Source organism: Scyliorhinus torazame, chromosome 31 (genome assembly GCF_047496885.1).
Source record: "Scyliorhinus torazame isolate Kashiwa2021f chromosome 31, sScyTor2.1, whole genome shotgun sequence".
Classification (NCBI taxonomy): domain Eukaryota; kingdom Metazoa; phylum Chordata; class Chondrichthyes; order Carcharhiniformes; family Scyliorhinidae; genus Scyliorhinus; species Scyliorhinus torazame.
In genome coordinates, this window is record NC_092737.1 from 12085429 (window position 1) to 12112661 (window position 27233).

General features: G+C 54.5%; 1 protein-coding gene across 1 annotated transcript in view; it reads right to left on the reverse strand.

Annotated features, from left to right (window-relative positions):
* The window catches only part of LOC140404689 (calpain-5-like), a 92323-nt gene that overhangs the window by 32919 nt on the left and 32171 nt on the right, over positions 1 to 27233 (reverse strand). Inside the window, 12 exon segments of the mRNA XM_072493350.1 lie at positions 4532 to 4668; positions 6639 to 6760; positions 6859 to 7055; positions 8105 to 8224; positions 10851 to 11046; positions 13481 to 13558; positions 16719 to 16761; positions 16764 to 16911; positions 17600 to 17792; positions 21244 to 21368; positions 21370 to 21424; positions 21426 to 21451. Of these exon segments, the coding sequence (XP_072349451.1) occupies positions 4532 to 4668; positions 6639 to 6760; positions 6859 to 7055; positions 8105 to 8224; positions 10851 to 11046; positions 13481 to 13558; positions 16719 to 16761; positions 16764 to 16911; positions 17600 to 17792; positions 21244 to 21368; positions 21370 to 21424; positions 21426 to 21451 (1440 nt within the window).

Below are 27233 nucleotides of genomic sequence, written 5' to 3' on the forward strand. Positions count from 1 at the left end.
CAGTGCCCAGAGTCACTGTACCCAGTGAGGGACAGTGCCCAGGGACACTGTACCCAGTGAGAGTCAGTGCCCAGAGACACTGTACCCAGTGAGAGTCAGTGCCCAGGGACACTGTACCCAGTGAGAGTCAGTGCCCAGGGATACTGTACCCAGTGAGAGTCAGTGCCCAGAGTCACTGTACCCAGTGAGAGTCAGTTCCCAGGGACACTGTACCCAGTGAGAGCCAGTGCCCAAGGACACTGCACCCAGTGAGAGTCAGTGCCAAGGGACACTGTACCCAGTGAGAGTCAGTGCCCAGGGATACTGTACCCAGTGAGAGTCAGTGCCCAGGGATACTGTACCCAGTGAGAGTCAGTGCCCAGGGACACTGTACCCAGTGAGAGTCTGTGCCCAGAGACACTGTACCCAGTGAGAGTCAGTGCCCAGGGACACTGTACCCAGTGAGAGTCAGTGCCCAGGGATACTGTACCCAGTGAGAGTCAGTGCCCAGAGTCACTGTACCCAGTGAGAGTCAGTGCCCAGGGACACTGTACCCATTGAGAGTCAGTGCCCAGGAACACTGTACCCAGTGAGAGTCAGTGCCCAGAGTCACTGTACCCAGTGAGAGTCAATGCCCAGAGTCACTGTACCCAGTGAGAGCCAGTGCCCAGAGACACTGTACCCAGTGAGAGTCAGTGCCCAGGACACTGTACCCAGTGAGACTCAGTGCCCAGGGACACTGTACCCAGTGAGAGTCAGTGCCCAGAGTCACTGTACCCAGTGAGAGTCAGTGCCCAGGGACACTGTACCCAGTGAGAGTCAGTGCCCTGGGATACTGTACCCAGTGAGAGTCAGTGCCCAGGGACACTGTACCCAGTGAGAGCCAGTGCCCAGAGTCACTGTACCCAGTGAGAGTCAGTGCCCAGGGATACTGTACCCAGTGAGAGTCAGTGCCCAGGGACACTGTGCCCAGTGAGAGTCAGTGCCCAGGGACATTGTACCCAGTGAGAGTCAGTGCCCAGAGTCACTGTACCCAGTGAGGGACAGTGCCCAGGGACACTGTACCCAGTGAGAGTCAGTGCCCAGAGACACTGTACCCAGTGAGAGTCAGTGCCCAGGGACACTGTACCCAGTGAGAGTCAGTGCCCAGGGACACTGTACCCAGTGAGAGTCAGTGCCCAGAGACACTGTACCCAGTGAGAGTCAGTGCCCAGGGACACTGTACCCAGTGAGAGTCAGTGCCCAGGGATACTGTACCCAGTGAGAGTCAGTGCCCAGAGTCACTGTACCCAGTGAGAGTCAGTTCCCAGGGACACTGTACCCAGTGAGAGCCAGTGCCCAGGGACAATGCACCCAGTGAGAGTCAGTGCCAAGGGACACTGTACCCAGTGTGAGTCAGTGCCCAGGGATACTGTACCCAGTGAGAGTCAGTGCCCAGGGATACTGTACCCAGTGAGAGTCAGTGCCCAGGGATATTGTACCCAGTGAGAGTCAGTGCCCAGGGACACTGTACCCAGTGAGAGTCTGTGCCCAGAGACACTGTACCCAGTGAGAGTCAGTGCCCAGGGACACTGTACCCAGTGAGAGTCAGTGCCCAGGGATACTGTACCCAGTGAGAGTCAGTGCCCAGAGTCACTGTACCCAGTGAGAGTCAGTGCCCAGGGACACTGTACCCAGTGAGAGTCAGTGCCCAGGAACACTGTACCCAGTGAGAGTCAGTGCCCAGAGTCACTGTACCCAGTGAGAGTCAATGCCCAGAGTCACTGTACCCAGTGAGAGCCAGTGCCCAGAGACACTGTACCCAGTGAGAGTCAGTGCCCAGGACACTGTACCCAGTGAGACTCAGTGCCCAGGGACACTGTACCCAGTGAGAGTCAGTGCCCAGAGTCACTGTACGCAGTGAGAGTCAGTGCCCAGAGTCTCTGTACCCAGTGAGAGTCAGTGCCCAGGGACACTGTACCCAGTGAGAGTCAGTGCCCCGGGATACTGTACCCAGTGAGAGTCAGTGCCCAGGGACACTGTACCCAGTGAGAGCCAGTGCCCAGAGTCACTGTACCCAGTGAGAGTCAGTGCCCAGGGATACTGTACCCAGTGAGAGTCAGTGCCCAGGGACACTGTGCCCAGTGAGAGTCAGTGCCCAGGGACATTGTACCCAGTGAGAGTCAGTGCCCAGAGTCACTGTACCCAGTGAGGGACAGTGCCCAGGGACACTGTACCCAGTGAGAGTCAGTGCCCAGAGACACTGTACCCAGTGAGAGTCAGTGCCCAGGGACACTGTACCCAGTGAGAGTCAGTGCCCAGGGACACTGTACCCAGTGAGAGTCAGTGCCCAGGGACACTGTACCCAGTGAGAGTCAGTGCCCAGGGATACTGTACCCAGTGAGAGTCAGTGCCCAGAGTCACTGTACCCAGTGAGAGCCAGTGCCCAGGGACACTGTACCCAGTGAGAGTCAGTGCCCAGGGATACTGTACCCAGTGAGAGTCAGTGCCCAGGGATACTGTACCCAGTGAGAGTCAGTGCCCAGGGACACTCTACCCAGTGAGAGTCTGTGTCCAGAGACACTGTACCCAGTGAGAGTCAGTGCCCAGGGACACTGTACCCAGTGAGAGTCAGTGCCGAGGGATACTGTACCCAGTGAGAGTCAGTGCCCAGAGTCACTGTACCCAGTGAGAGTCAGTGCCCAGGGACACTGTACCAAGTGAGAGTCAGTGCCCAGGAACACTGTACCCAGTGAGAGTCAGTGCCCAGAGTCATTGTACCCAGTGAGAGTCAATGCCCAGAGTCACTGTACCCAGTGAGAGCCAGTGCCCAGAGACACTGTACCCAGTGAGAGTCAGTGCCCAGGACACTGTACCCAGTGAGAGTCAGTGCCCAGGGACACTGTACCCAGTGAGAGTCAGTGCCCAGAGTCACTGTACCCAGTGAGAGTCAGTGCCCAGAATCTCTGTACCCAGTGAGAGTCAGTGCCCAGGGACACTGTACCCAGTTAGAGTCAGTGCCCAGGGATACTGTACCCAGTGAGAGTCAGTGCCCAGGGACACTGTACCCAGTGAGAGCCAGTGCCCAGAGTCACTGTACCCAGTGAGAGTCAGTGCCCAGGGATACTGTACCCAGTGAGAGTCAGTGCCCAGAGACACTGTGCCCAGTGAGAGTCAGTGCCCAGGGACACTGTACCCAGTGAGAGTCAGTGCCCAGAGTCACTGTACCCAGTGAGGGACAGTGCCCAGGGACACTGTACCCAGTGAGAGTCAGTGCCCAGAGACACTGTACCCAGTGAGAGTCAGTGCCCAGGGACACTGTACCCAGTGAGAGTCAGTGCCCAGGGACACTGTACCCAGTGAGAGTCAGTGCCCAGGGACACTGTACCCAGTGAGAGTCAGTGCCCAGGGACACTGTACCCAGTGAGAGTCAGTGCCCAGGGATACTGTACCCAGTGAGAGTCAGTGCCCAGAGTCACTGTACCCAGTGAGAGTCAGTGCCCAGGGACACTGTACCCAGTGAGAGTCAGTGCCCAGGGACACTGTACCCAGTCAGAGTCAGTGCCAAGGGACACTGTACCCAGTGAGAGTCAGTGCTCAGGGATACTGTACCCAGTGAGAGTCAGTGCCCAGGGATACTGTACCCAGTGAGAGTCAGTGCCCAGGGACACTGTACCCAGTGAGAGTCAGTGCCCAGAGACACTGTAACCAGTGAGAGTCAGTGCCCAGGGACACTGTACCCAGTGAGAGTCAGTGCCCAGGGATACTGTACCCAGTGAGAGTCAGTGCCCAGAGTCACTGTACCCAGTGAGAGTCAGTGCCCAGGGACACTGTACCCAGTGAGAGTCAGTGCCCAGGGACACTGTACCCAGTGAGAGTCAGTGCCAAGGGACACTGTACCCAGTGAGAGTCAGTGCCCAGGGATACTGTACCCAGTGAGAGTCAGTGCCCAGGGATACTGTACCCAGTGAGAGTCAGTGCCCAGGGACACTGTACCCAGTGAGAGTCAGTGCCAAGGGACACTGTACCCAGTGAGAGTCAGTGCCCAGGGATACTGTACCCAGTGAGAGTCAGTGCCCAGGGATACTGTACCCAGTGAGAGTCAGTGCCCAGGGATACTGTACCCAGTGAGAGTCAGTGCCCAGGGACACTGTCCCCAGTGAGAGTCAGTGCCCAGAGTCACAGGACTTTTATAGATTTGGAAATCCATAAGGACTGTTGGCATCACAAGGGGGTTTAACTCTGTGTATTTAAGCACAATCTTCTAGTAAGTGTTGGAAAGTACTTTAAACTGTGCAAAGGCATTCTTGTAATTTAATTGTTATTTTTATTTACTTTATCTTACTATATATAATATAATGTAATATAAAATCATCATCCTTGGCCTGAGAGTTACTTATTTGGAGTTCTGGAAAACTCCTCTTGATGTACAAATTGCATAACCGCTGTGGGAGTGGTTTCAGGTTTGCCTTCGGTACTTACCACCTGCCGCGTCATAACCGCCTTTAATTACGGACAGCCTCTGCCCTCTGAGGCCCCCCGGGGACCTGTGACCAATACCCCTCACACGCACCTGAACTTTAATAGGCTTCTTCTCGTGTCTCCTGTAGAACAATCCCTTCAGGTCAAAGTCGGGGTTCCCGTTTGACTTGTGCACCATGGATTTCACTTGGGTCCCCTCGCTGCTGATCACCACGTAGGCATCAGGGGCTGAGGGGAGAGGGAGAAGGTTACAGCAAAGCTGAGGGGACCATGGGCTTCAGCGTACCCGCTCACATTGCCGTGACCCACCCCCACCCATCCTTTGTGCGTTTCACTGCGATGCGGGCAAGGGTTTGCCCAAAGAAGGCCGGACTGGGCCTTCCTTTCTTCGGAAGCCCCCGTTGGGGCTCCGATGGTAACGAGAGGCTCGCTGGGCGAGAGGGCGGCCAATCAGGTTGGTGTGGGCTGGGAGTCACCTATTGCCCAAACTGGCCAGTCACCTTCCCGAAAAGGCACCATGGAAACATTGTTCGAGATATTGAGGGGAACAGGGAGGATCGACAGGAAGTAACTAGGCCTGTCGGTTGGGGAATCGAGAACTAAAAGTGCAGAGTTGAAAAACATGGGGTCGCCCACATATACAACGGGGATGAGGCAGAATTTCTGCCTTCTGAAATCATTAGCCTGTGCTTTTGTTAACTCCCTCCTCCAGGGGGCACTATAGGCTGAGGGTCATTGAACATATTCAAGGCCGAGTTAGACAGAGTTTGGATCTATGAGGATTAAGGGGCTGGTGTCGGCGGTGAGGGTGGGGAGGTGTCTGGCAGACAGAAAGGTTGGACAGAAGGCCACAATCACGTCAGCCACGATCTTACTGAGTGTCCAGAGCAACAGGCCTAATGACTTACTCCTGCTCCGGATTTTTATGAGTTTTTCTCCCCCTTATTTATTCGTGGGCTGTGGGTCTAGCATTTGTTGCCCGTCCCTAATTGCCCCTTGAACTGAGTGTCTCATCGGCCATTTTGGAGGACGATTAAGAGTCAAACCCATTGGCTGTGGGTCTGGAGTCACGTGTAGGCCAGACCGGGGTAAGGACGGCAGATTTCCGTCCCAAAAGGGGACATTAGTGAACCAGGCGCGGTTTTTGCGACAATCGATCACAGTCACTGTTATTGAGGCCAACATCCAATTATTAAAGTTCATTTACGGGGCGCAAGGTTAAGCCAGCATTTAGTGCTCCACACGGGAGGCTGGAGAAGGGCCCACGGGATCCGGGGAAATCCGGGAAATCGGATCCGGAATCGGCTCAGTGGCGGGAGGCAGAGGGGGACGGGCGAAGATTGTTTTTGTGACTGGAGGCCTGTGCCAGCGAAGTGCCGCAGGGATCGGTGTTGGGTCCCTCGCTGTCTGCATATTAATGATCTAGATGTGAATGTGGGGGGGTAGGATCAGTACGTTCGCAGATGAGGCGGAAATTGGTGGTGTGGTAAATAGCGAGGAGGAAAGCCTTAGATTACAGCATATAGACAGGCTGGTTAGATGGGCAGAACAGTGGCAGAAGTTGCGCTGGAGAGGGTGCAGGGGAGATTCGCCAGGATGCTGCCTGGGCTGGAGCATCTCAGCTATGGGGAGAGGCTGGTTAGGCCGGGGTTGTTTTCCTTGGTGCAGAGAAGGCCGAGGGGGGGCCTGATCGAGGGGGACAATATTACAAGGGACATTGATAGGGTGGGTCGGAAGGAACCATTCCCCTCAGTAGGGGGGGTCAATAACCAGGGGGCAGAGATTTAAGATCGGGGCAGGAGATTTCGAGGGGTTGTGAGGAAAACCTTTTCCCCCAGAGGATGCTGGGAGTCTGGAACTCGCTGCCTGAAAGGGTGGGAGAGGCAGGAACCCCCGCAACATTTAAGAAGCTTTTAGATGAGCGATTGGAACTCCGCAGCAAACAAGGCATCGGACCAAATGCTGGGAAATGGGGTTAGAATAGAGCTTGATGGCCGGCACACACACGATGGGCCGAAGGGCCTCTTTCTGTGCTGTAAAAACTCTGTGACTATGAGCAACATAACTGGGCAGCTTAAAGGGGAAGAGTGATCTTAAATTGTAAATTAAACGGTAGCATCTGGAACGGCTGAGGCGAGATTCAAACTGGGTTCACCAGGAGGAACAGGCAGAGTTTGAGGAGAGAACTTCTTACTTACGGGTGGAAGATTCTGGAAGCTGTAATCCGGCGGCACTGTGGACGTGGACGGAGGTCACCCGATTTGGGTAACCGAGGCAACAGCTCCAGAATGACGGCTTGGGTTGGTCCAGTGTCAGCTCCCTAGCGGCGGGGGGTAAGAAACAGAAATGAGGTTATTAATGGACCATGCGTGAAGCTGGTGAAGCGGCGGTGATCGGGGTGACGGAGCGCCCGCCTACCTGAGTTTGGGAGCCTTCTCGGTGAAGAGCCGGAGCAGGAACTTCCCAGACTGAGCGGGCTCGAAGGTGCTCGGGACGACGACATAACGACCCTGCTTCAGCTCGGCGCGGAGGAAGACGCTCCGCGAGTTGATGTAGGTCGAGCCCGTGACCTTCTGCTGGAACGCGTGCATCCGGTACTCCCGGTTCTGCTCCACCTATAGCCAGAAGAGAAATGATTTGGGGACGGGCCACGTATTAGTGAGGAAGAATAATAATAATCTTTATTAGTGCCACATGTAGGCTGACGTTAACACTGTAATGAGGTTACTGTGAAAATCCCCTCGTCGCCACATTCTGGCGCCTGTTCGGATACACAGAGGGAGAATTCCGAATGTCCAATTCGCCTAACCTGCTCATCTTTGGACTGTGGGAGGAAACCGGAGCACCCGGAGGAAACCCACGCAGACACGAGGAGAACGTGCAGACTCCGTACAGAGAGTGACCCAAGCCGGGAATCGAACCGGGGACCCTGGCGCTGTGAAGCAACAGTGCTAACCACTGTGCTACCATGCGGCCCTAACATTCTATCTCTCTCTCTCTCACTTGCTCGTTCACATGATCTCACACAGACAGACAGTGAGAACCAGACAGAGAGAGAGGGAAAGAGAGAGACAGACAGACAGAGAGAGAGAGACGGACAGACAGCGAGAGAGACAGACAGACAGCGGGAGAGAGAAAGAGAGAGACAGACAGACAGCGAGAGAGAGACGGACAGACAGCGAGAGAGACAGACAGACAGAGAGACAGAGAAAGAGAGAGACAGACAGACAGCGAGAGAGACAGACAAACAGAGAGAGAGTGACGAGGAAAAAGAGAGAGAGAAAAACAGACAGGGACAGAGAGAGAGAGAGAAGGAAAGAGAGGGAGAGGGAAAGAGAGAGAGAAAGATAGAGACAGAGACAGAGAGAGACAGATAGACGGAGAGAGAGGGAAAGAGACAGACAGACAGACAGCGAGAGAGACAGACAGACGGAGAGAGAGGGAAGGCAAGAGGGAGACAGAGAGACAGAAACAGAGAGGGAGAGAGGCAGACAGAAAGATACGGAGAGAGAAGGAAAGAGAGAGAGTGAAAGATAGAGAGAAAGAGAGAGACAGACAGAGACAGAGAGGAAAGGAGAGAGAAAGGGAGACAGACAGTGATAGAGAGGGAGACAGACAGAGACAGAGAGAGGGAAGAAGAGAGAGAGAGAGAGGGTCTGCTTACCCGGAAGATCTCGAATCCAATGGCAAGGTTCTGTCCCGACCCCTCTTTGCGATGCAACCTCCTGTCTTCCTGCTGCAGAGAGAGCAGCGCCGAATCATCGCTCGGGACGTTGAACACGAACTGTGGGAGGCGGGGCAGAGAACGAGGGAGTAACGGTGAGCACGCAACACAGAGAACTCTCAACAAACAGAGTCAAACCTCACTGATAGGCACAAGATTTCTTCTTGCAAGGATTTCCAACTCCTGGCAAAGTGGCCAGAGCGATTTGGATTTACAACGTAGTTTTACCAGACTGACACCCTGGACTCCGAGGGTTAAATCAGAGGACAGATTGCGCAAACTGAAGTTTGCATTCCCTGGATTTCGAAGGACGTTTAATGAACAGATATCTTTGGGTCAAGCAGAGGAAGTGAGGAAATCAAAACTTGCAAAGTTGAACTGAGACTTTCTGGCACCCGTGCGATGGGAGGGATTTGATTTGAATGGTTGGCTGGTGGCCAACGAATTGGCACAAGGCCGTATTCTGCCCAGCAACAGGCGGCGATTGGGTCCTACCCGAGTGGGATGGCTATCAGAGAACCAAGGAAAGGACAGTTGGATCCTGGACACTGAGAGAAGAAACTGTTCTCTCTCTCACTTTCTCCAGAAATATCATCATAGAATTTACAGTGCAGAAGAGGCCATTCGGCCCATTGAGTCTGCACCAGCTCTTGGAAAGAGCACCCTACTTAAGCCTACACCTCCACCCTATCCCTGTAACCCCATCTGAACTAAGGGCAATTTAGCATGGCCAATCCCACTAACCTGCACATCTTTGGACTGTGGGAGGAAACCGGAGCACCCGGAAGAAACCCACGGAGACACAGGGAGAACGTGCAGACTCCGCACAGACAGTGTCCCAGCGGGAAATCGAACCTGGGATCCTGGCGTTGTGAAGCCACAGTGCTAACCACTATGCTACCGTGCTGCCCAGAAAAGAAAGCTGTAGAGCTGCTGTATTTCTGAACTTACAGAGAACCTGGATAAATCTACGGTGAAAACCATGACAGACTGAAAGAAGAAACCTCAAACTGAGAGCCTAGACAAGGAAGGTGTGTCAGAAGACAACTATCTGCAACAAAAACTCATCCATTTACTTTCATCATTATTTCTTCACCCCTCTCTTCCCATCTGTGTTTGTCTGTTTTCTGTGTGTGTATATATATATATATATATATATATATTTATATATAGAGGACGGGGTGAGTTAAAGATGGGTGGTTAGGAATTAGATAATAGTTAACCAGTTGTATTTGCTACATATTTAATAATAATTGTTGATAATAATAAAATTAATTGTGTTTAAATTTACAAACCAGGTGACTGTAATTATTGGGCAGCCAAGGACCATGATTTTCGGTGTTTTCTCAGAATTATTTGTTAATTTCAATTGTGTAGCGATTCCGGGTCAAGTGGGGCTGGAATTGACCAAGCCCCGATCCAGGGGGTCGTAACAAGATCAGGATGTTAAGTTAGGATAGGCAGGGAGCAGCTGGGGAGTCGCGGACTTGGGCGAGAGTCGAAACAAAAGTAGCTCTCATGATATGCAGTCATGCACATAATGAGATACAGCCAGGCAGTGGCAGGCAGCCAATCAACACAGAGAACAGGACATAACCAATCAGCAGGCAGAACACTAGGAGGTGGTTTCCTACTATAAAAGGCACAAGTAACTCACATTCGGCCTCCTTCCACTGGTGAGATCTACAGTGACAGTCAGGGTGTATATATCACACAGCACCTCCACCATGTGGCTAAGAGCTAGTCTGGTTCAGTCAGACAGAGTAATCACACGAGGGTTAGTAGAGAGTCAAACTCACAGTGCTAACTGTTTAACAGGTTCAACAAATCGGATTGAACTAACTTCAAGGTTTGGAGTATCTTTCAGTTAAAGCTGCATCCAGTTGCAGCCCGTGTTATCTCAGTGTGCTTAACACGACAGTAGCAGCAGACATTTAAGTGTGCAATTTGGCACCATTCCCACGCACAGGGGATGGGAGAAGTGTCGAATTTCCTCCTCCAAATGGCAATTGATTCTGGATCAATGATTAATCTTAAATTTGAGATTGATCGATTTTTTGGGGGTTGGCAAAGATACTGGGGGGTCATGGGGCCCACACAAAGTTGACAATAGGTCACAGGTCAACCGTGAGCTCATTGAGCGGCAGGGACAGGCTTGATGGGCCGATCGGCCTCCTCCTGTTCCTTCCTATTCCCGTCGACTGCCTTAAACGTATAATCGGCAGGCACCTCGCAGGAGTGTTATGAAACACGTTTCGAGACACACAAAGAGACATTAGGGCCGGCGAACCAGCCCTGGTCAAAGAAGCTGGTTTTAAGGGAGCCCTTGAGAGGCAGGGAGGGTTTCGGGAGGGAATTCCAGAGCTTGGGACCGCCAACCACTCCGCCAATGGTGAGCAACGGGAATAGAGGGGGTCGGGGGTCGGAATTGGAAGAGTGTAGAGATCTCGGCGGGGCACACGGTGGGGGGAGAGGGGGGGGGGGTGTTGTTATGGAGCTGGAGGAGATTGCGGAGATAGGGAGGAGGGGTTGAGGGGGAGAGGGGGAGATTTGAGGACACGGATGTGCATTTCGAAGATCGAGGCGTTCCCAGACCCGGCGGGGAGGGCTGGGGGGGGGGGTCTAACTCAGGGAAGTGGGAGAGGTGACGGGAAGTCGAGGGGAATGGTCGATCGGCGCGGGTTACCTGAGGGTTCTGGAGGAAGGTGTCGCGGTTGTTGAGGCAGCCGCCACTCCGGTTCTGGAGCGGATAGGCGCAGACGATCCACTCGCTGAAGCGCGTGGCCTCCGCCCAGGTCTTGTGGAAGCTGAAGAAGGAAGTGTTGATCTGCCGACAGACCACCAGATCCGTGAAGTAGGTGGAGAAATCCTCGAAATCCATCCTGGGTCACAAGGCAGGGAGCAGAGCTTAAATTGCCGCGCCGCCAAACTGCACCGCACATGTCTCCACTCACTCGGACTGCACCCTTTAAACACTTTCGCCTTCCTACCCCTTTAAGGGGAAGCTATTAAACCATTCGAGAGAGGAAGGAGCAGAGTGACAATTTTATCTTTTCCTCTCGAGAGCGAGTAACGATTCGGCTCAACACTGAGACAACCATTCGTCTTCAATCTGCTCAGATTCCACCTGCTGCGTTACAGGGTAATGGAGGGAAACCCACATTTTTTACGGACATGTTTACCTTTGAAATATGATGCGTATTTACTAAAATAATCTTTATTGTCACAAGTCGGCTTACGTTAACACTGCAATGAAGTTACTGTGAAAATCCCCTCGTCGCCACATTCCGGCGCCTGTTCGGGTACACAGAGGGAGAAGTCAGAACGTCCAATCCACCTAACAAGCACGTCTTTCGGGACTTGTGGGAGGAAACCGGAGCACCCGGAGGAAACACACGCAGACACGGGGAGGACGTGCAGACTCCGCACAGACAGTCACCCAAGCCGGGAATCGAACCTAGGTACCTGCCGCTGTGAAGCAACAGTGCTAACCATTGTGCAATTGTGCCCCCCTATATAAATGGACATGCAAGCTAAAGATAGCTGAGCATGTAAATTCTGGGAATACAAATTCAGTGGGATGTCTGCGAAGTTCCTGTGTGGATGATACTAAGTTGCGAGAGACAATTCAACATCACACACGTCTTCCAGACATATCAAAGGCCCAAAGCCAACCGGGGACTGATTGTAATCTCATGTGGAGATAATGGAAGCTGATTATCATCGCAGTAGGAATCATGTCCTGTAAGTTATGTCGCTGACCGCTTGTGAGCTCTCTCCTTTCCAGGAATATATGGGAAACTGGGACAAAAGGCCGGCTGCAAACCCGGTCAGTGTGGCCTGGTGCTGGGTGTGTCAGAGAGTGTGACACAGAAAGATGGCAGAGCATTTCTCCGCCCTGCTCTGGCAAAAATAAAACTCTCTCTCTCTCTCTCTCTCTCTGTCTCTGATCGAAAGCATGCCAGAAAGCAGGATGATTCCTCTAGAACGGGGGCGGCACGGTTGCGCAGTGGTTAGCACTGTTGCCTCACCGCGCCGAGGACCCGGGTTCGACCCTGGCCCCGGGTCATAGTCTTTGCGGAGTTTGCACATTCTCCCAGTGTCTGCGTGGGATTGGCCATGCTAAATTCCCCCTTAATTGGAAAATAAAAAATTGGGTACTTTTGTGGAGGTCGGGGTCCCCGGGGGTGGGGGGTGGGGGGGGGGGGGGGGTGGCGCGGGGGGATCTGGCCCCGGGGTGGTGCCCCCACGGTTGGGCTGGACCGCGATCGGGGCCCACCGATCCGCGGGTGGGCCTGTGCTGTGGGGGCACTCTATTCCTCCGCGTCGGCCGCTGTCACAGTCCGCGATGGCCAACGCGGAGATGAACCCCCACTGGGCATGCGCTGGGATGATGCCAGCACACGCTGGCGCTCCCGCGCATGCGCCAACTGAGGCCCTTCGGCGCCGGTTGACGTGGCGCCAAGCCCCTTCCGCGTAGGCCTAGGCCCCTGAAAGGTGCGGAGTTTCCCACCCCGCCGGGTAGGGGAGTATCCCGCCCAATGTATGTGCAGGTGTTTTTTTTTTTAATATTTTCCTCTTGTCGATTAGCCAATAGACTCAGTCTTCCCTTAACTCCAGGAAGCCTGGTTGGATTGGCTCCTTTTGAAACACAAATGCATTGGGACTGGAGAAAGGTTCGCCCAAGGCGAGGGATCATTTTCGAACTAATCTAATTGTGACCAATCGAGGGAGGTGCTGGAGTTGAATAAATAAAGGGAGCCGGTTCATCCCTGCTCACCCGGGGCCATAACAATGTGGGGGGGGGGGGGTACCCTGCCCAGGGGCTCGTGCCGATGCAGTTCCCACACAGAGCAGGTGGAGCTCTCGCCCGGGGACCGGTCGTAGCAGCGTAATGCGGGCTTTCCTGTTTGATACCAGGCCCGGCACGGAAATTGTCGATACGTGTTGCACGACAACAATACTCAGTGCCTTTAACACCCACAGGAACGCAATCAGGCGGGATCTGACACCGGGGGACGTGCGGAGATATTAGGGACGGGTGACCAAATGCTCGGTCAAAGAGGCCGATTTTAGGGAGCATCTTAAAGGCAAAGAGAGAGAGAGACAGAAACAGGGAGGCAGAGAGGTTGAGGGAAGGGGTTCCAGAGCTTGAGGCCCAAGATCTGAAGTGTGGCCGCTATAATCGTGGAGCAATTAAAGCTGCCGATTGTCGAGAGTTCGGGATCGGATGAGCGCAGGCGTCTCGGAGGAACGTCGGAGGTTACGGAGACGGGGCAGGGGCGTTTACTGCAATTCAGAAAAAAAAAACCTTACCAGAACTCTCCGTCATCGCGAACCGTCACACCTAGTTTCTCTCTCTCCGACTTGCTGATCGTTTTCCATTCTTCGGACCTGCGCTTGTGAAGGGATACTGAGATCAGACACAGGCCCTCAAAGGTGCCTCATCTCAAATATTGTCCCCTCCCTCCCTGGTTGGCAGGACCCAGACTCGTGCCAGTCTCCTACTGCCCCGGCCACCCCACCATCGCCCACTTCCTGTCCCCTCGCACAAGGTGGGGGGGGGGGGGGTCATCCCTCAAGGTGCAAGTTTCAGCTCCCCCCCGCCCCCCCCCCCCCCCCCCCCCTCCCAATCTCAGTCTAACCCCAAAAGCCTTCCACACACGACAGCCCCTCTCGAACACACCCCGATCGGGGATCAGAGTGCGATAAACACAGCAAAATCTCCGACTCTCTTTCATTCTTTAACGGGAAGTGGGCATTGGCGGACAAGGCCCAATATTTATTCCCCATCTCTAATCGCCCCTTGAACTGAGCGACTAGCTCGGCCATTTCAGAGGGGGCAGTTACGAGTCAACCCCATTGGCTGTGGGGTCTGGAGTCACATGTAGACCAGACCGGGTAAGGACGGCAGATTTCCTTCCCCTGAAGGGGGCATCAGTGAGCCAGATGAGTTTTACGACAATCGTTGATAGTTTGATAGTCACCGTGACTGATTCGGGATATCAATTCCAGATTTTCTTTTTTGCATTAACTAAATGATAATTTCTTCCATTTCCAAGGTGGGTTTGGAATTGGGTACACTAGCCTCGGCCTATGGGTTGACAATAAAAACAGAGTTTGGAGTCTAATACGACTCCACCACAGAGCTGATGATGAAATGCCTTGTGTTTCAGTGACATTACCACGATGCCACCAGCGCCCCGAGACTTACCGCCCCACTCCAACCTTTCCAAACTCAGGTCAGTGATCGAGTAGTTACAGGCTGACCAACTCGGGCCTCCCTGGCTCCAATCTGGGCCCATTCGCCCCCCAGTATCTCCTGTACAGCATTTTCCTGGCAGTGTTTGCTGGGGACAGTGTAGAGGGAGCTTTACTCTGTATCTAACCCCGTGCTGTACCTGTTCTGGGAGTGTTTGATGGGGATAGTGCAGAGGGAGCTTTACTCTGTATCTAACCCCGTGCTGTACCTGTCCTGGGAGTGTTTGATGGGGACAGTGTAGAGGGAGCTTTACTCTGTATCTAACCCCGTGCTGTACCTGTCCTGGGAGTGTTTGATGGAGACAGTGTAGAGGGAGCTTTACTCTGTATCTAACCCCGTGCTGTACCTGTCCTGGGGGTGTTTGATGGGGACAGTGTGGAGGGAGCTTTACTCTGTATCTAACCCCGTGCTGTACCTGTCCTGGGAGTGTTTGATGTGGACAGTGTCGAGGGAGCATTACTCTGTATCTAACCCCGTGCTGTACGTGTCCTGGGAGTGTTTGCTGGGGACAGTGTAGAGGGAGCTTTACTCTGTGTCTAACCCGGTGCTGTACCTGTCCTGGGAGTGTTTGATGGGGACACTGCAGAGGGAGCTTTACTCTGTATCTAACCCCGTGCTGTACCTGTCCTGGGAGTGTTTGCTGGGGACAGTGTAGAGGGAGCTTTACTCTGTATCTAAGCCTGTGCTGTACCTATCCTGGGAGTGTTTGATGGGGACGGTGTAGAGGGAGCTTTACTCTGTATCTAACCCCGTGCTGTACCTGTCCTGGGAGTGTTTGATGGGGACAGTGTAGAGGGAGCTTTACTCTGTATCTAACCCCGTGCTGTATCTGTCCTGGGAGTGTTTGATGGGGACAGTGTAGAGGGAGCTTTACTCTGTATCTAACCCCGTGCTGTACCTGTCCTGGGAGTGTTTGATGGGGACAGTGTAGAGGGAGCTTTACTCTGTATCTAACCCCGTGCTGTACTGTCCTGGGAGTGTTTGATGGGGACAGTGTAGAGGGAGCTTTACTCTGTATCTAACCCCATGCTGTACCTGTCCTGGGGGTGTTTGATGGGGACAGTGTAGAGGGAGCTTTACTCTGTATTTAACCCCGTGCTGTACCTGTCCTGGGAGTGTTTGATGGGGACAGTGCAGAGGGAGCTTTACTCTGTATCTAACCCCGTGCTGTACCTGTCCTGGGGGTGTTTGATGGGGACAGTGTGGAGGGAGCTTTACTCTGTATCTAACCCCGTGCTGCACCTGTCCTGGGAGTGTTTGATGGGACAGTGTCGAGGGAGCATTACTCTCTATCTAACCCCATGCTGTACCTGTCCTGGGAGTGTTGATGGGGACAGTGTAGATGGAGCTTTACTCTGCATCTAACACCGTGCTGTACCTGTCCTGGAGTGTTTGTTGGGGGCAGTGTAGAGGGAGCTATACTCTGTATCTAACCCCGTGCTGTATCTGTCCTGGGAGTGTTTGATGGGGACAGTGCAGAGGGAGCTTTACTCTGTATCTAACCCCGTGCTGTACGTGTCCTGGGAGTGTTTGCTGGGACAGTGTAGAGGGAGCATTACTCTGTATCTAACCCCGTGCTGTACCTGTCCTGGGAGTGTTTGATGGGGACAGTGCAGAGGGAGCTTTACTCTGTATCTAACCCGTGCTGTACCTGTCCTGGGAGTGTTTGCTGGGGACAGTGTAGAGGGAGCTTTACTCTGTATCTAAGCCTGTGCTGTACCTATCCTGGGAGTGTTTGATGGGGACGGTGTAGAGGGAGCTTTACTCTGCATCTAACCCGTGCTGTACCTGTCCTGGGAGTGTTTGATGGGGACAGTGTAGAGGGAGCTTTACTCTGTATCTAACCCCGTGCTGTCCCTGTCCTGGGAGTGTTTTGATGGGGACGGTGTAGAGGGAGCTTTACTCTGTATCTAACCCCGTGCTGTACCTGTCCTGGGAGTGTTTGATGGGGACAGTGTAGCGGGAGCTTTACTCTGTATCTAACCCCGTGCTGTACCTGTCCTGGGGTGTTTGATGGGGACAGTGTAGAGGGAGCTTTACTCTCTATCTAACCCCGTGCTGTACCTGTCCTGGGAGTGTTTGACGGGGACAGTATAGAGGGAGCTTTACTCTGTATCTAACCCCGTGCTGTACCTGTCCTGGGAGTGTTTGATGGGGACAGTGTAGAGGGAGCTTTACTCTCTATCTAACCCCGTGCTGTACCTACTTTGTGAGGGTTTGGTGACTGCGCTCCTGACCTGCATTAACACTCCTTGACCTTGATGAATGGTCCCTCCCGATATTAACACTTACGCATCGCTCCACGGGCCGTTCCATTCTGTGCTGCCCCACGGTTCCGCATCCGGACCATGTACAGCATCTCCTTGTTGAAGTAGGACATGAGGCCCTCACCGATACGCACCTTGCGCACGTCCGTGACACCGTAGGCGTGACCTTTCACCAGCCCGCATCCCATCTGGGCCTCCAGCTGGTCGCCAGATTCCGGCTGTAGCAAAGGTAAAACAGAGGAGGGAAGTGGGGGCGGAGGGAGGGGTAGAGGTGATGTAATCAGTGCACCTGCTCGCAACACCCTTCGAACCCACCAATCACGGCCTGGAAGCGGGAAGGATGCTGCGGATTCTAAATGGTGTCAAAACTCAACAACGACTTGCATTCGCGCAGCGCCTGCAAGTTGACGAATTATCCCGACTCGCTTCGCACGGGCGTCATCAGATACCCGGGCACATCAGAGGGTCAGTCGGGTGTGGCCACGGATCAAAGGCGTGTGGGACAAAAGGATGGAGAGTCACAGCTGGAACATTCAGCCCTTCCAGCCGCTCCCATCCCTTTGGAGCATCTCCGATCGTCCTGAATCCCATTCCTTGACAGGAAGCGACCCAAGACTTTCTCGCGACCCATTCACGGGGAAGGTGAGGCTCGCACAGCGAGGCGGCGCCCTGCGGCAGCCGGGGGCGGCCAATCAAACCCTCCGCGGAACGTGGCTACTGTAATAACAGTGCACAGGAGGAGCCCAGAGAGAGAAATGTGATCTTGGCCAGACCCCCTGCTTTGAGTGTTGTTGGTTGAGGGATAACTGTTGGATTCAGGACATCCCCTCCCCCATAAACCTCACCAACACCCCCGATCTTATGATGAAAAGGACAGTAGGAGCACAGGAGGAGTTCACTGGTTACCCGTATGGAGCAGCTGATCAATGATTTCCTGGAGTGAGCCTTCAGCAGGTTCTGGTACAGCCGCTTCCTCTTCTCCAAGTCGCCGCTGCAGTTTTCCTCGTCCAGGGCCACCGGTTCCGAGACTCCCCCGGTGAAGTCCACCAAGGCATCAGCGGTGTTCCCCCCATCCAGGGCTTCATAACAACCATTCAGTCTGTCAGAGAGGGCAAGGCACGCGGTCAGTACAGGCAGGGGATCGACCCCACTTCACCCTCCCACCCAGGCGGTACCGCGACGCCCAATCGGATTTCCAGTCCACAAACTGGCCATTCGGCCCGTCTACTCCCTGCTGGGGTTCCTGCGCCACACAAGCCGCACCTTCAGAGGGCAGTTCAGAGTCGGCCACATTGCTGTGTGGGGTCTGGAGTCACGTGTCGGCCAGCCCAGGGTAAGGACGGCAGATTTCTTTCCTGAAGGACATGGTGAACCAGGTGGGTTTTTACGACAATCGACAATGGGTCAGTGTCATCAATCGACTTTTCATTCCAGATTTTTTATTGAATTCAAATTCACCACCAGCCCTGGTGGGATTTGAACCCGAGTCCCCCGATCATTGGGGTCTCTGGATTACTGTTCCAGGTCAATACCACCATGCCAGGGCATCCCCCGCCTCAAGCTCCCCGTGGGAGCGAGTTCCACATTCTCCCCCACTCCCTGTGGGAGCGAGTCCCGCATTCTCCCCACTCCCCCGTGGGAGCGAGTCCCACGTTCTCCCCACTCCCCCGTGGGAGCGAGTCCCACATTCTCCCCACTCCCCGTGGGAGTGAGTTCCACATTTTCCCCACTCCCCGTGGGAGCGGGTCCCGCATTCTCCCCACTCCCCCGTGGGAGCGAGTCCCACATTATCCCCACTCCCCGTGGGAGCGAGTCCCACATTCTCCCCACTCCCTGTGGAGCGAGTCCCACATTCTCCCCACTCCCCCGTGGGAGCGAGTCCCACGTTCTCCCCACTCCCCCGTGGGAGCAAGTCCCACATTCTCCCCACTCCCCGTGGGAGTGAGTTCCACATTTTCCCCACTCCCCGTGGGAGCGAGTTCCACATACTCCCCATTCCCCGTGGGAGCGAGTCCCACATTCTCCCCACTCCCCGTGGGAGCGAGTTCCACATTCTCCCCATTCCCCGTGGGAGCGAGTCCCGCATTCTCCCCACTCCCCCGTGGGAGTGAGTTCCACATTTTCCCCACTCCCCGTGGGAGCGAGTTCCACATTCTCCCCACTCCCTGTGGGAGCGAGTTCCACATTCTCCCCACTCCCCGTGGGAGCGAGTTCCACATTCTCCCCACTCCCGTGGGAGCGAGTCCCACATTCTCCCCACTCCCCGTGGGAGCGAGACCCACATTCTCCCCACTCCCGTGGGAGCGAGACCCACATTCTCCCCACTCCCTGTGGGAGCGAGTTCCACATTCTCCCCACTCCCCGCGGGAGCGAGTTCCACATTCTCCCCACTCCCCGTGGGAGCGAGTCCCACATTCTCCCCACTCCCGGTGGGAGCGAGTCCCACATTCTCCCCCACTCCCCGTGGGAGCGAGTCCCACATTCTCCCCACTCCCCGTGGGAGCGAGTCCCACATTCTCCCCACTCCCCGTGGGAGCGAGTCCCACATTCTCCCCACTCCCCGTGGGAGCGAGTCCCACATTCTCCCCACTCCCCGTGGGAGCGAGTCCCACATTCTCCCCACTCCCTGTGGGAGCGAGTCCCACATTCTCCCCACTCCCCGTGGGAGCGAGTCCCACATTCTCCCCACTCCCGGTGGGAGCGAGTCCCACATTCTCCCCCACTCCCCGTGGGAGCGAGTCCCACATTCTCCCCACTCCCTGTGGGAGCGAGTCCCACAAAAATATCCCCACTCCCTATGGGAGCGAGTCCCACATTCTCCCCACTCCCCTGTGGTAGCGAGTCCCACATTCTCCCCATTCCCCGTGGGAGCGAGTCCCGCATTCTCCCCACTCCCCCGTGGGAGTGAGTTCCACATTTTCCCCACTCCCCGTGGGAGTGAGTTCCACATTTTCCCCACTCCCCGTGGGAGCGAGTTCCACATTCTCCCCACTCCCCGTGGGAGCGAGTCCCACATTCTTCCCACTCCCCGTGGGAGCGAGTCCCACATTCTCCCCCAATCCCCGTGGGAGCGAGTTCCACATCTCCCCACTCCCCGTGGGAGCGAGTTCCACATTCTCCCCCACTCCCGGTGGGAGCGAGTCCCACATTCTCCCCCACTCCCGTGGGAGCGAGTCCCACATTCTCCCACTCCCTGTGGGAGCGAGTCCCACATTCTCCCACTCCCCGTGGGAGCGAGTCCCACATTCTCCCCACTCCCATGGGAGCGAGTCCCACATTCTCCCCACTCCCCGTGGGAGCGAGTCCCACATTCTCCCCACTCCCTGTGGGAGCGAGTCCCACATTCTCCCCACTCCCCGTGGGAGCGAGTCCCACATTCTCCCCACTCCCGGTGGGAGCGAGTCCCACATTCTCCCCCACTCCCCGTGGGAGCGAGTCCCACATTCTCCCCACTCCCTGTGGGAGCGAGTCCCACAAAAATATCCCCACTCCCTATGGGAGCGAGTCCCACATTCTCCCCACACCCTGTGGTAGCGAGTCCCACATTCTCCCCACTCTCCCGTGGGAGCGTGTCCCACATTCTCCCCACTCCCCGTGGGAGCGAGTCCCACATTCCCCCCACTCCCCGTGGGAGCGAGTCGCACATTCTCCCCACTCCCTGTGGGAGCGAGTCCCACAAAAATATCCCCACTCCCTATGGGAGCGAGTCCCACATTCTCCCCACTCCCTGTGGTAGCGAGTCCCACATTCTCCCCACACCCTGTGGTAGCGAGTCCCACATTCTCCCACTCCCCGTGGGAGCGAGTCGCACATTCTCCCCACTCCCTGTGGGAGCGAGTCCCACAAAAATATCCCCACTCCCTATGGGAGCGAGTCCACATTCTCCCCACTCCCTGTGGGAGCGAGTCCCACATTCTCCCCGCTTCCCTGTGGGAGCGAGTCCCACATTCTCCCCACTCCCCGTGGGAGCGAGTCCCACATTCTCCCCACTCCCTGTGGGAGCGAGTCCCACATTCTCCCCACTCCTGTGGGAGCAAGTCCCACATTCTCCCCACTCCCCGTGGGAGCAAGTCCCACATTCTCCCCACTCCCTGTGGGAGCGAGTCCCACATTCTCCCCACTCCCTGGGTGAAGAGATTTCTCTTGAATTCCCATTGGATTAATGATGACTGTCTTCTATATTGACGGCCCCTAGTTCCAGTCTCCCCCACAGGTGGAAATATCTGGTCCAACGTTTACCCGATCGAACCCCGTTCATGAGAACGCCACTTGTCACATCATCCAATCATGCAATTTTTCCTAATCCCAACCATCTCACACCAATTTCCAAACTCCAATTCCCTATGCTCCAATTTTTGTCAACAATCTCACATGTGGAACCATATCCAATGCCTTCTGGAAGTCCGTATAGACAAAACCCATATATACTCCTCGATGCACTATTGCTAGGGACCACCTCCCAAAGCTGAAGCTGATTGGCCAATGCACCAAGACCAATCCCACATTGGGAAGGTGAAGGGGAGTCTTCTGGTTGCAAAGGGCAGACTTACTTGGCGTAGGCTTTCTCCAGCAAGGAGCACCAGAATTCCCGGCTGTCGTCGGCATGACAGAAGATGAGGTGACCATTAACGGTGGGTAGGCGATCGTCGATCACCACATCGAGCCAGGTGCCGAAACCGACAGAAACGAAAGTGAAAGATCCCGGCGTAGTCGCCCGGCCGTTCGGGTCCCATCCTGCTCCTCGTGATTCGGGATGACCTGGACAATAAACCAATTCCAAATGTCAAGATGGCGGAAACCCTCCCCCTCCCCCGCCTGGCAAATGGCACGAGGGATTGGTTCGCTGCGGTGCGAATCGTCACGGTGTGAAGATTCAATCCCCGGATTCCCGTTAATTCCCAGATTCCTTCTGGTGATAGATCCCGATGTCCGGATCTCTGATCCCACCCCCCCAACTACCCAAACCCAGACTGGGTTCGAGGAGACAGGAGAGGAATTTTGCAGAGGGTCGGACAGAGTAGAGGGGGAGAAACAGTGCAGTATTGGACAGATTGTCCGGAGCAGAGGGCACGCATTTGAGGTGATTGGCAAAATGACAAGAGGAAAATAGTTTTCACGCAGCGAGTGGTTAGGATCGAGAATGCGCCGTCTGAGGGTGTTGTTGAAGCAAGTTCAAACGGGCATTCACAAGGGAGTTGGATAATTATCTGAAAATAAAAGATTTGTGGGGGGGGGGGGGGGCACATAGAAAGGGCAGGTTAGGCTATTTCATTGCCCTTGTCTAGGGGCCAGCAGTTTCCTCTACACATTGATTTTCTTGGCACCGCAAACAGGCGGTCACGCAGCATGTCGTTCAACGCGGTGCCAAATTCATGGTTTTTGGCCATTTGGCGGAATCTGGGAACGGAAACCACCTCTCCAGGTTCCTTGACAGCAGAATGAAACTTGTAGCTCTGTAGCGTGAGGGAGGGTCCGCCGGCCATTGAGGAGGTCCTTCACAAGCGGCACAAATTGGCCAAATGATTTTGTGTCGGGGCACAGATTTCTTATGAGGTGGCAGGTGTGGGACCCACAAACCTTCGGTTTATCTCCCCCTGTGACCCATTGTCAAAGACGAAATACTGGAACCGCTTGATACACTGGCTCCAATCTTCAACCCCTGAACAGACCAATTCTCCCAGTGATGGCCATGGCTCGTTTCTCTCACTTGCTGTTTTTGACTTAACCCCTGACCCAGTTATTCTGAGCTGAGCGATGACTTGCGATCGCTGTCTGGTTTATCCTCGTCGCCAATGTGGTGGCTCGAAGTGATATTGCGGAGGCTTCTAGAATAACCAAAAAGAGGGTTTATTGAGAACAAGGAAGAGGATAACGAGATACAGGCCCAGAGGCCTCTGAAACAGGTCTTCACTCTCCCACTCCTGGGCCCACACCGCCCGCCCCTGCCCCCAGGGCCCCGCGCTTATTCCCCATTGGTTAGGGTTGGCGCTCACATACGATAGGTCCCGTCGACAGCGACGGATCGCCCCTTAAAGGGGTCGCACTACAATATACACTACGAGAATTGGATGGGAGATTGTACCATCCTTACATGTTTGGAACCAGGATATGGGGCGGAATTCTCCGGAAACGGCGCGATGTCCGCCGACTGGCACCCAAAACGGCGCAAATCAGACGGGCATCGTGCCGCCCCAAAGGTGCGGAATGCTCCGCATCTTTGGGGGCCGAGCCCCAACCTTAAGGGGCTAGGTCGGCGCCGGATGGATTTCCGCCCCGCCAGCTGGCGGAAAAGGCCTTTGGTGCCCCGCCAGCTGGAGCGGAAATTACATCTCCGGGCGGCGCATGCGCGGGAGCGTCAGCGGCCGCTGACGGCATTCCCGCGCATGCGCAGTGGAGGGAGTCTCTTCTGCCTCCGCCACGGTCTCCACCGCGGGCGGAAGGGAAAGAGTGCCCCCACTGCACAGGCCCGCCCGCGGATCGGTGGGCCCCGATCGCGGGCCAGGCCACCGTGGGGGCACCCCCCGGGGCCAGATCGCCCCGCGACCCCCCAGGACCCCGGAGCCCGCCCGCGCCGCCTTGTCCCGCCGGTAAGGTAGGTGGTTTAATTTACGCTGGCGGGACAGGCATTTTAACGGCGGGAGACTTCGGCAACCGGCGGGGGCGGGATTCACGCCAGCTCCCGGTGGTTCGCCGACCCGGCGGGGGGGGTCGGAGAATCCCGCCCATGATTTCTGCTGGTCTGATGGGCTGAGAGAATTCTTTTTACAGGCTGGAGGGGTCCTACGAGAAAGCACCTTACCGCAGAAAACATCTGTCCCTGATTGCAAACTGGTCCCGTATAGTATTTCAGACAGAGGTCACAAAGAGTGGCTCAAATGTAGCACAAAATGAAAACTCCGAAGGACTGTTTGATGGGGACAGTGTAGAGGGAGCTTTACTCTGTATCTAACCCCGTGCTGTACCTGTCCTGGGAGTGTTTGATGGGGACAGTGTAGAGGGAGCTTTACTCTGTATCTAACCCCGTGTTGTACCTGTCCGGTGAGTGTTTGATGGGGACAGTGTAGAGGGAGATTTACTCTGTATCTAACACCGTGCTGTACCTGTCCTGGGAGTGTTTGATGGGGACAGTGCAGAGGGAGCTTTACTCTGTATCTAACCCCGTGCTGTACCTGTCCTGGGAGTGTTTGATGGGGACAGTGTAGAGGGAGATTTACTCTGTATCTAACACCGTGCTGTACCTGTCCTGGGAGTGTTTGATGGGGACAGTGTAGAGGGAGCTTTACTCTGTATCTAACCCCGTGCTGTACCTGTCCTGGGAGTGTTTGATGGGGGCAGTGTAGAGGGAGCTTTACCCTGTATCTAACCCTGTGCTGTACCTGTCCTGGGAGTGTTTGATGGGGGCAGTGTAGAGGGAGCTTTACTCTGTATCTAACCCCGTGCTGTACCTGTCCTGGGAGTGTTTGATGGGGACAGTGTAGAGGGAGATTTACTCTGTATCTAACACCGTGCTGTACCTGTCCTGGGAGTGTTTGATGGGGACAGTGCAGAGGGAGCTTTACTCTGTATCTAACCCCGTGCTGTACCTGTCCTGGGAGTGTTTGATGGGGACAGTGTGGAGGAAGCTTTACTCTGTATCTAACCCCGTGCTGTACCTGTCCTGGGAGTGTTTGATGGGGACAGTGTAGAGGGAGCTTTACTCTGTATCTAACACCGTGCTGTACCTGTCCTGGGAGTGTTTGATGGGGACAGTGTAGCGGGAGCTTTACTCTGTATTTAACCCCGTGCTGTACCTGTCCTGGGAGTGTTGGTGGGGACAGTGTAGAGGGAGCTTTGCTCTGTATCTAACCCCGTGCTGTACCTGTCCTGGGAGTGTTTGATGGGGCAGTGATCACAGAATCATTGAATCCCTCCAGTTCAGAAGGAGGCCATTCGGCCCATCGAGTCTGCACCGGCCCTTGGGAAGAGCACTCTACCTCGGCCCAAACCTCCACCCTATCTCAGTAACCCAGCAACCCCACCTAAACTTTTGAACACTAAGGGGCGATTTATCACGGCCAATCCACCTAACCCGCACATCTTTGGAGGAAACCGGAGCACCAGGAGGAAACCCACGCACACACGGGGGGGGGAACGTGCAGACTCCGCACAGTCAATGATCTGATGTCGGAATCGAACCCGGGGTCCCAGTACTGTAAGGTAGCAGTGCTAACCCACCGGGCCGCCCAGTGCAGAGCCGGGTTTTCCAAACTGCGGGTCGCGAGGCGCGCGCGTGGTTGTCAGAAGGGTCTCGGAGTTCCGAATCCACAGCCGTTAATGCAGAGTTTCCCAAAGTCAACGTCCAGAAGCCTGCTGGGAAAACACTGCCTAAAATGCCAATTCAGTCCTCTAGAGGGAGCAGTTACTTGTCAGATTTCCTGTACAGTCAGAAGTCTTACAACACCAGGTTAAAGTCCAACAGGTTTGTTTCGATGTCACTAGCTTTCGGAGCGCTGCTCCTTCCTCAGGTGAATGAAGAGGTATGTTCCAGAAACATATATATAGACAGATTCAAAGCTGCCAGACAATGCTTGGAATGCGAGCATTAGCAGGTGATTAAATTTTTACCGATCCAACAAACCTGTTGGACTTTAACCTGGTGTTGTAAGACTTCTTAATGTGCTCACCCCAGTCCAACGCCGGCATATCCACATCAAGATTTCCTGTAAGCCTTGTTGCTCCCCCCTCCCCCCAAAACTACCCCCACCACCCACCCCTCGCCGCTGGCGTCTCTGCTTCGAACATCGCGTGCCGCAGAACGTTAGATGGATTCCTTGACCTATCCTGGGGCCCTAGAGTTCGCCCGGGCGAGGTCAACCTGCAATTCTAACCCCCCCCCCCCCCCGGACATGGCGGAGCAGACTCGATGGGCCGAATGGCCTAAATCTGCTCCTATGTCTTGTGCCCAATTGAATATCCGAGCAAATTAGTAATATTTGAGAAAACGTTTTTTTCAATGTCCATTGTGTCTGATTAATAACAACCGGGGCAGTTAGTTTGTCAGTTGTCTGTGGGTCAGTCTTCGTGTTGTCAGCATTCGTCAATGTTGGTGAACTTGTTGCCAATAATGGGCTTTGAAGTTGAATAAACGTGCATCAAATAATTGAATTGCATTAATACATCAAGATTTTAATATCAATATCTTCAGGTTTATGGTTGGTTTTATTTACAAGAACCACAAATGGCTCTCTCACGGTGATATCTGCTATGTTTGTTATTGGCAACACAGAAGGAGGCCATTCGGCCCATTGAGTCTGCACCGGCTCCCGAAGGAGCAACTGAGCGAGTCCCGTTACCCAGCCTTTTCTCCGTTGCCCTCTGAATTCATCTCTTTCCAATATACATCCAGCTCTCTATTGAAACCTTCTGTGCAATCCGTCTCCGCCATTCTCCCAGGCAGCGCATTCCGAACCCCAACAACTCTCTTGAGTAAAGACGTTTCTCCCCATCTCACTCTGAGCTCTCTTGAAATTGTGACTCCCTGGTCACTGACATACCAACGAGTGGAAATCGAATATCTTCCTTTACCCTGTCAAAATTGTCCAGAATTTTGAACCCTTCAATAAGGTCGCCTCGCAATCTCCTCTGCCCCAAGGAGAACACGCCCAATTTCTCCAATCTTGCCTTGTATCTAAAATTCCTCATTCCTGGTGTCATCCCAGTAAATCTCCTCTGCCCTCTCTCCAGGGCTTTAACGTCCTTCCTTAAATAAGGTGCTCAGAACTGAACACAACACTCCAAATGTGATCTGACCAATGATTTGTAGAGGTGTAACATCACTTCCTTGCTTTTATCATGGATTATCATCAAATTTACAGTGCAGAAGGAGGCCATTCGGCCCATCGAGTCTGCACCGGCTCTTGGAAAGAGCACTCTACCCAAGGTTAACACCTCCACCCCATCCCCATAACCCAGTAACCCCACCCAACACTAAGGGCAATTTTGGACACTAAGGGCAATTTATCATGGCCAATCCACCTAACCTGCACATCTTTGGACTGTGGGAGGAAACCGGAGCACCGGAAGGAAACCCACGCACACACGGGGAGGATGTGCAGACTCCGCACAGACAGTGACCCAAGCCGGGAATCGAACCCGGGACCCTGGAGCTGTGAAGCAAGTGTGCTAACCACTGTGCTACCGTGCTGCTCTGTGCCTCTATTTATAAACCCAAGGATGCTATAAGCCTTCTAAACAACTGTTTCAGCTTGCCTGGTCACCTGCAGAGAATTGACCCCCTGAGGTCGCCCTGCTCCTGTGCTCCCCCTCAAAGTTGTACCATTGAGCCTGTATTGTCTCCCCGTGATTCTTCTACAAAAATGCATCACCTCACATTTTGCTGCAGTAAATTCATCTGCCAGGTGTCTGCCCATTTGGCCAACTTGTCAATGGCCCTCTGAAGTCGCTCAGCGTCACCCTCACAATTCGCTATTCTCCCAAGCTCAGCATCGTCTGAAAATTTCGAGATTTTGCCCTCAACACCCACCTCTGAATCACTGATATA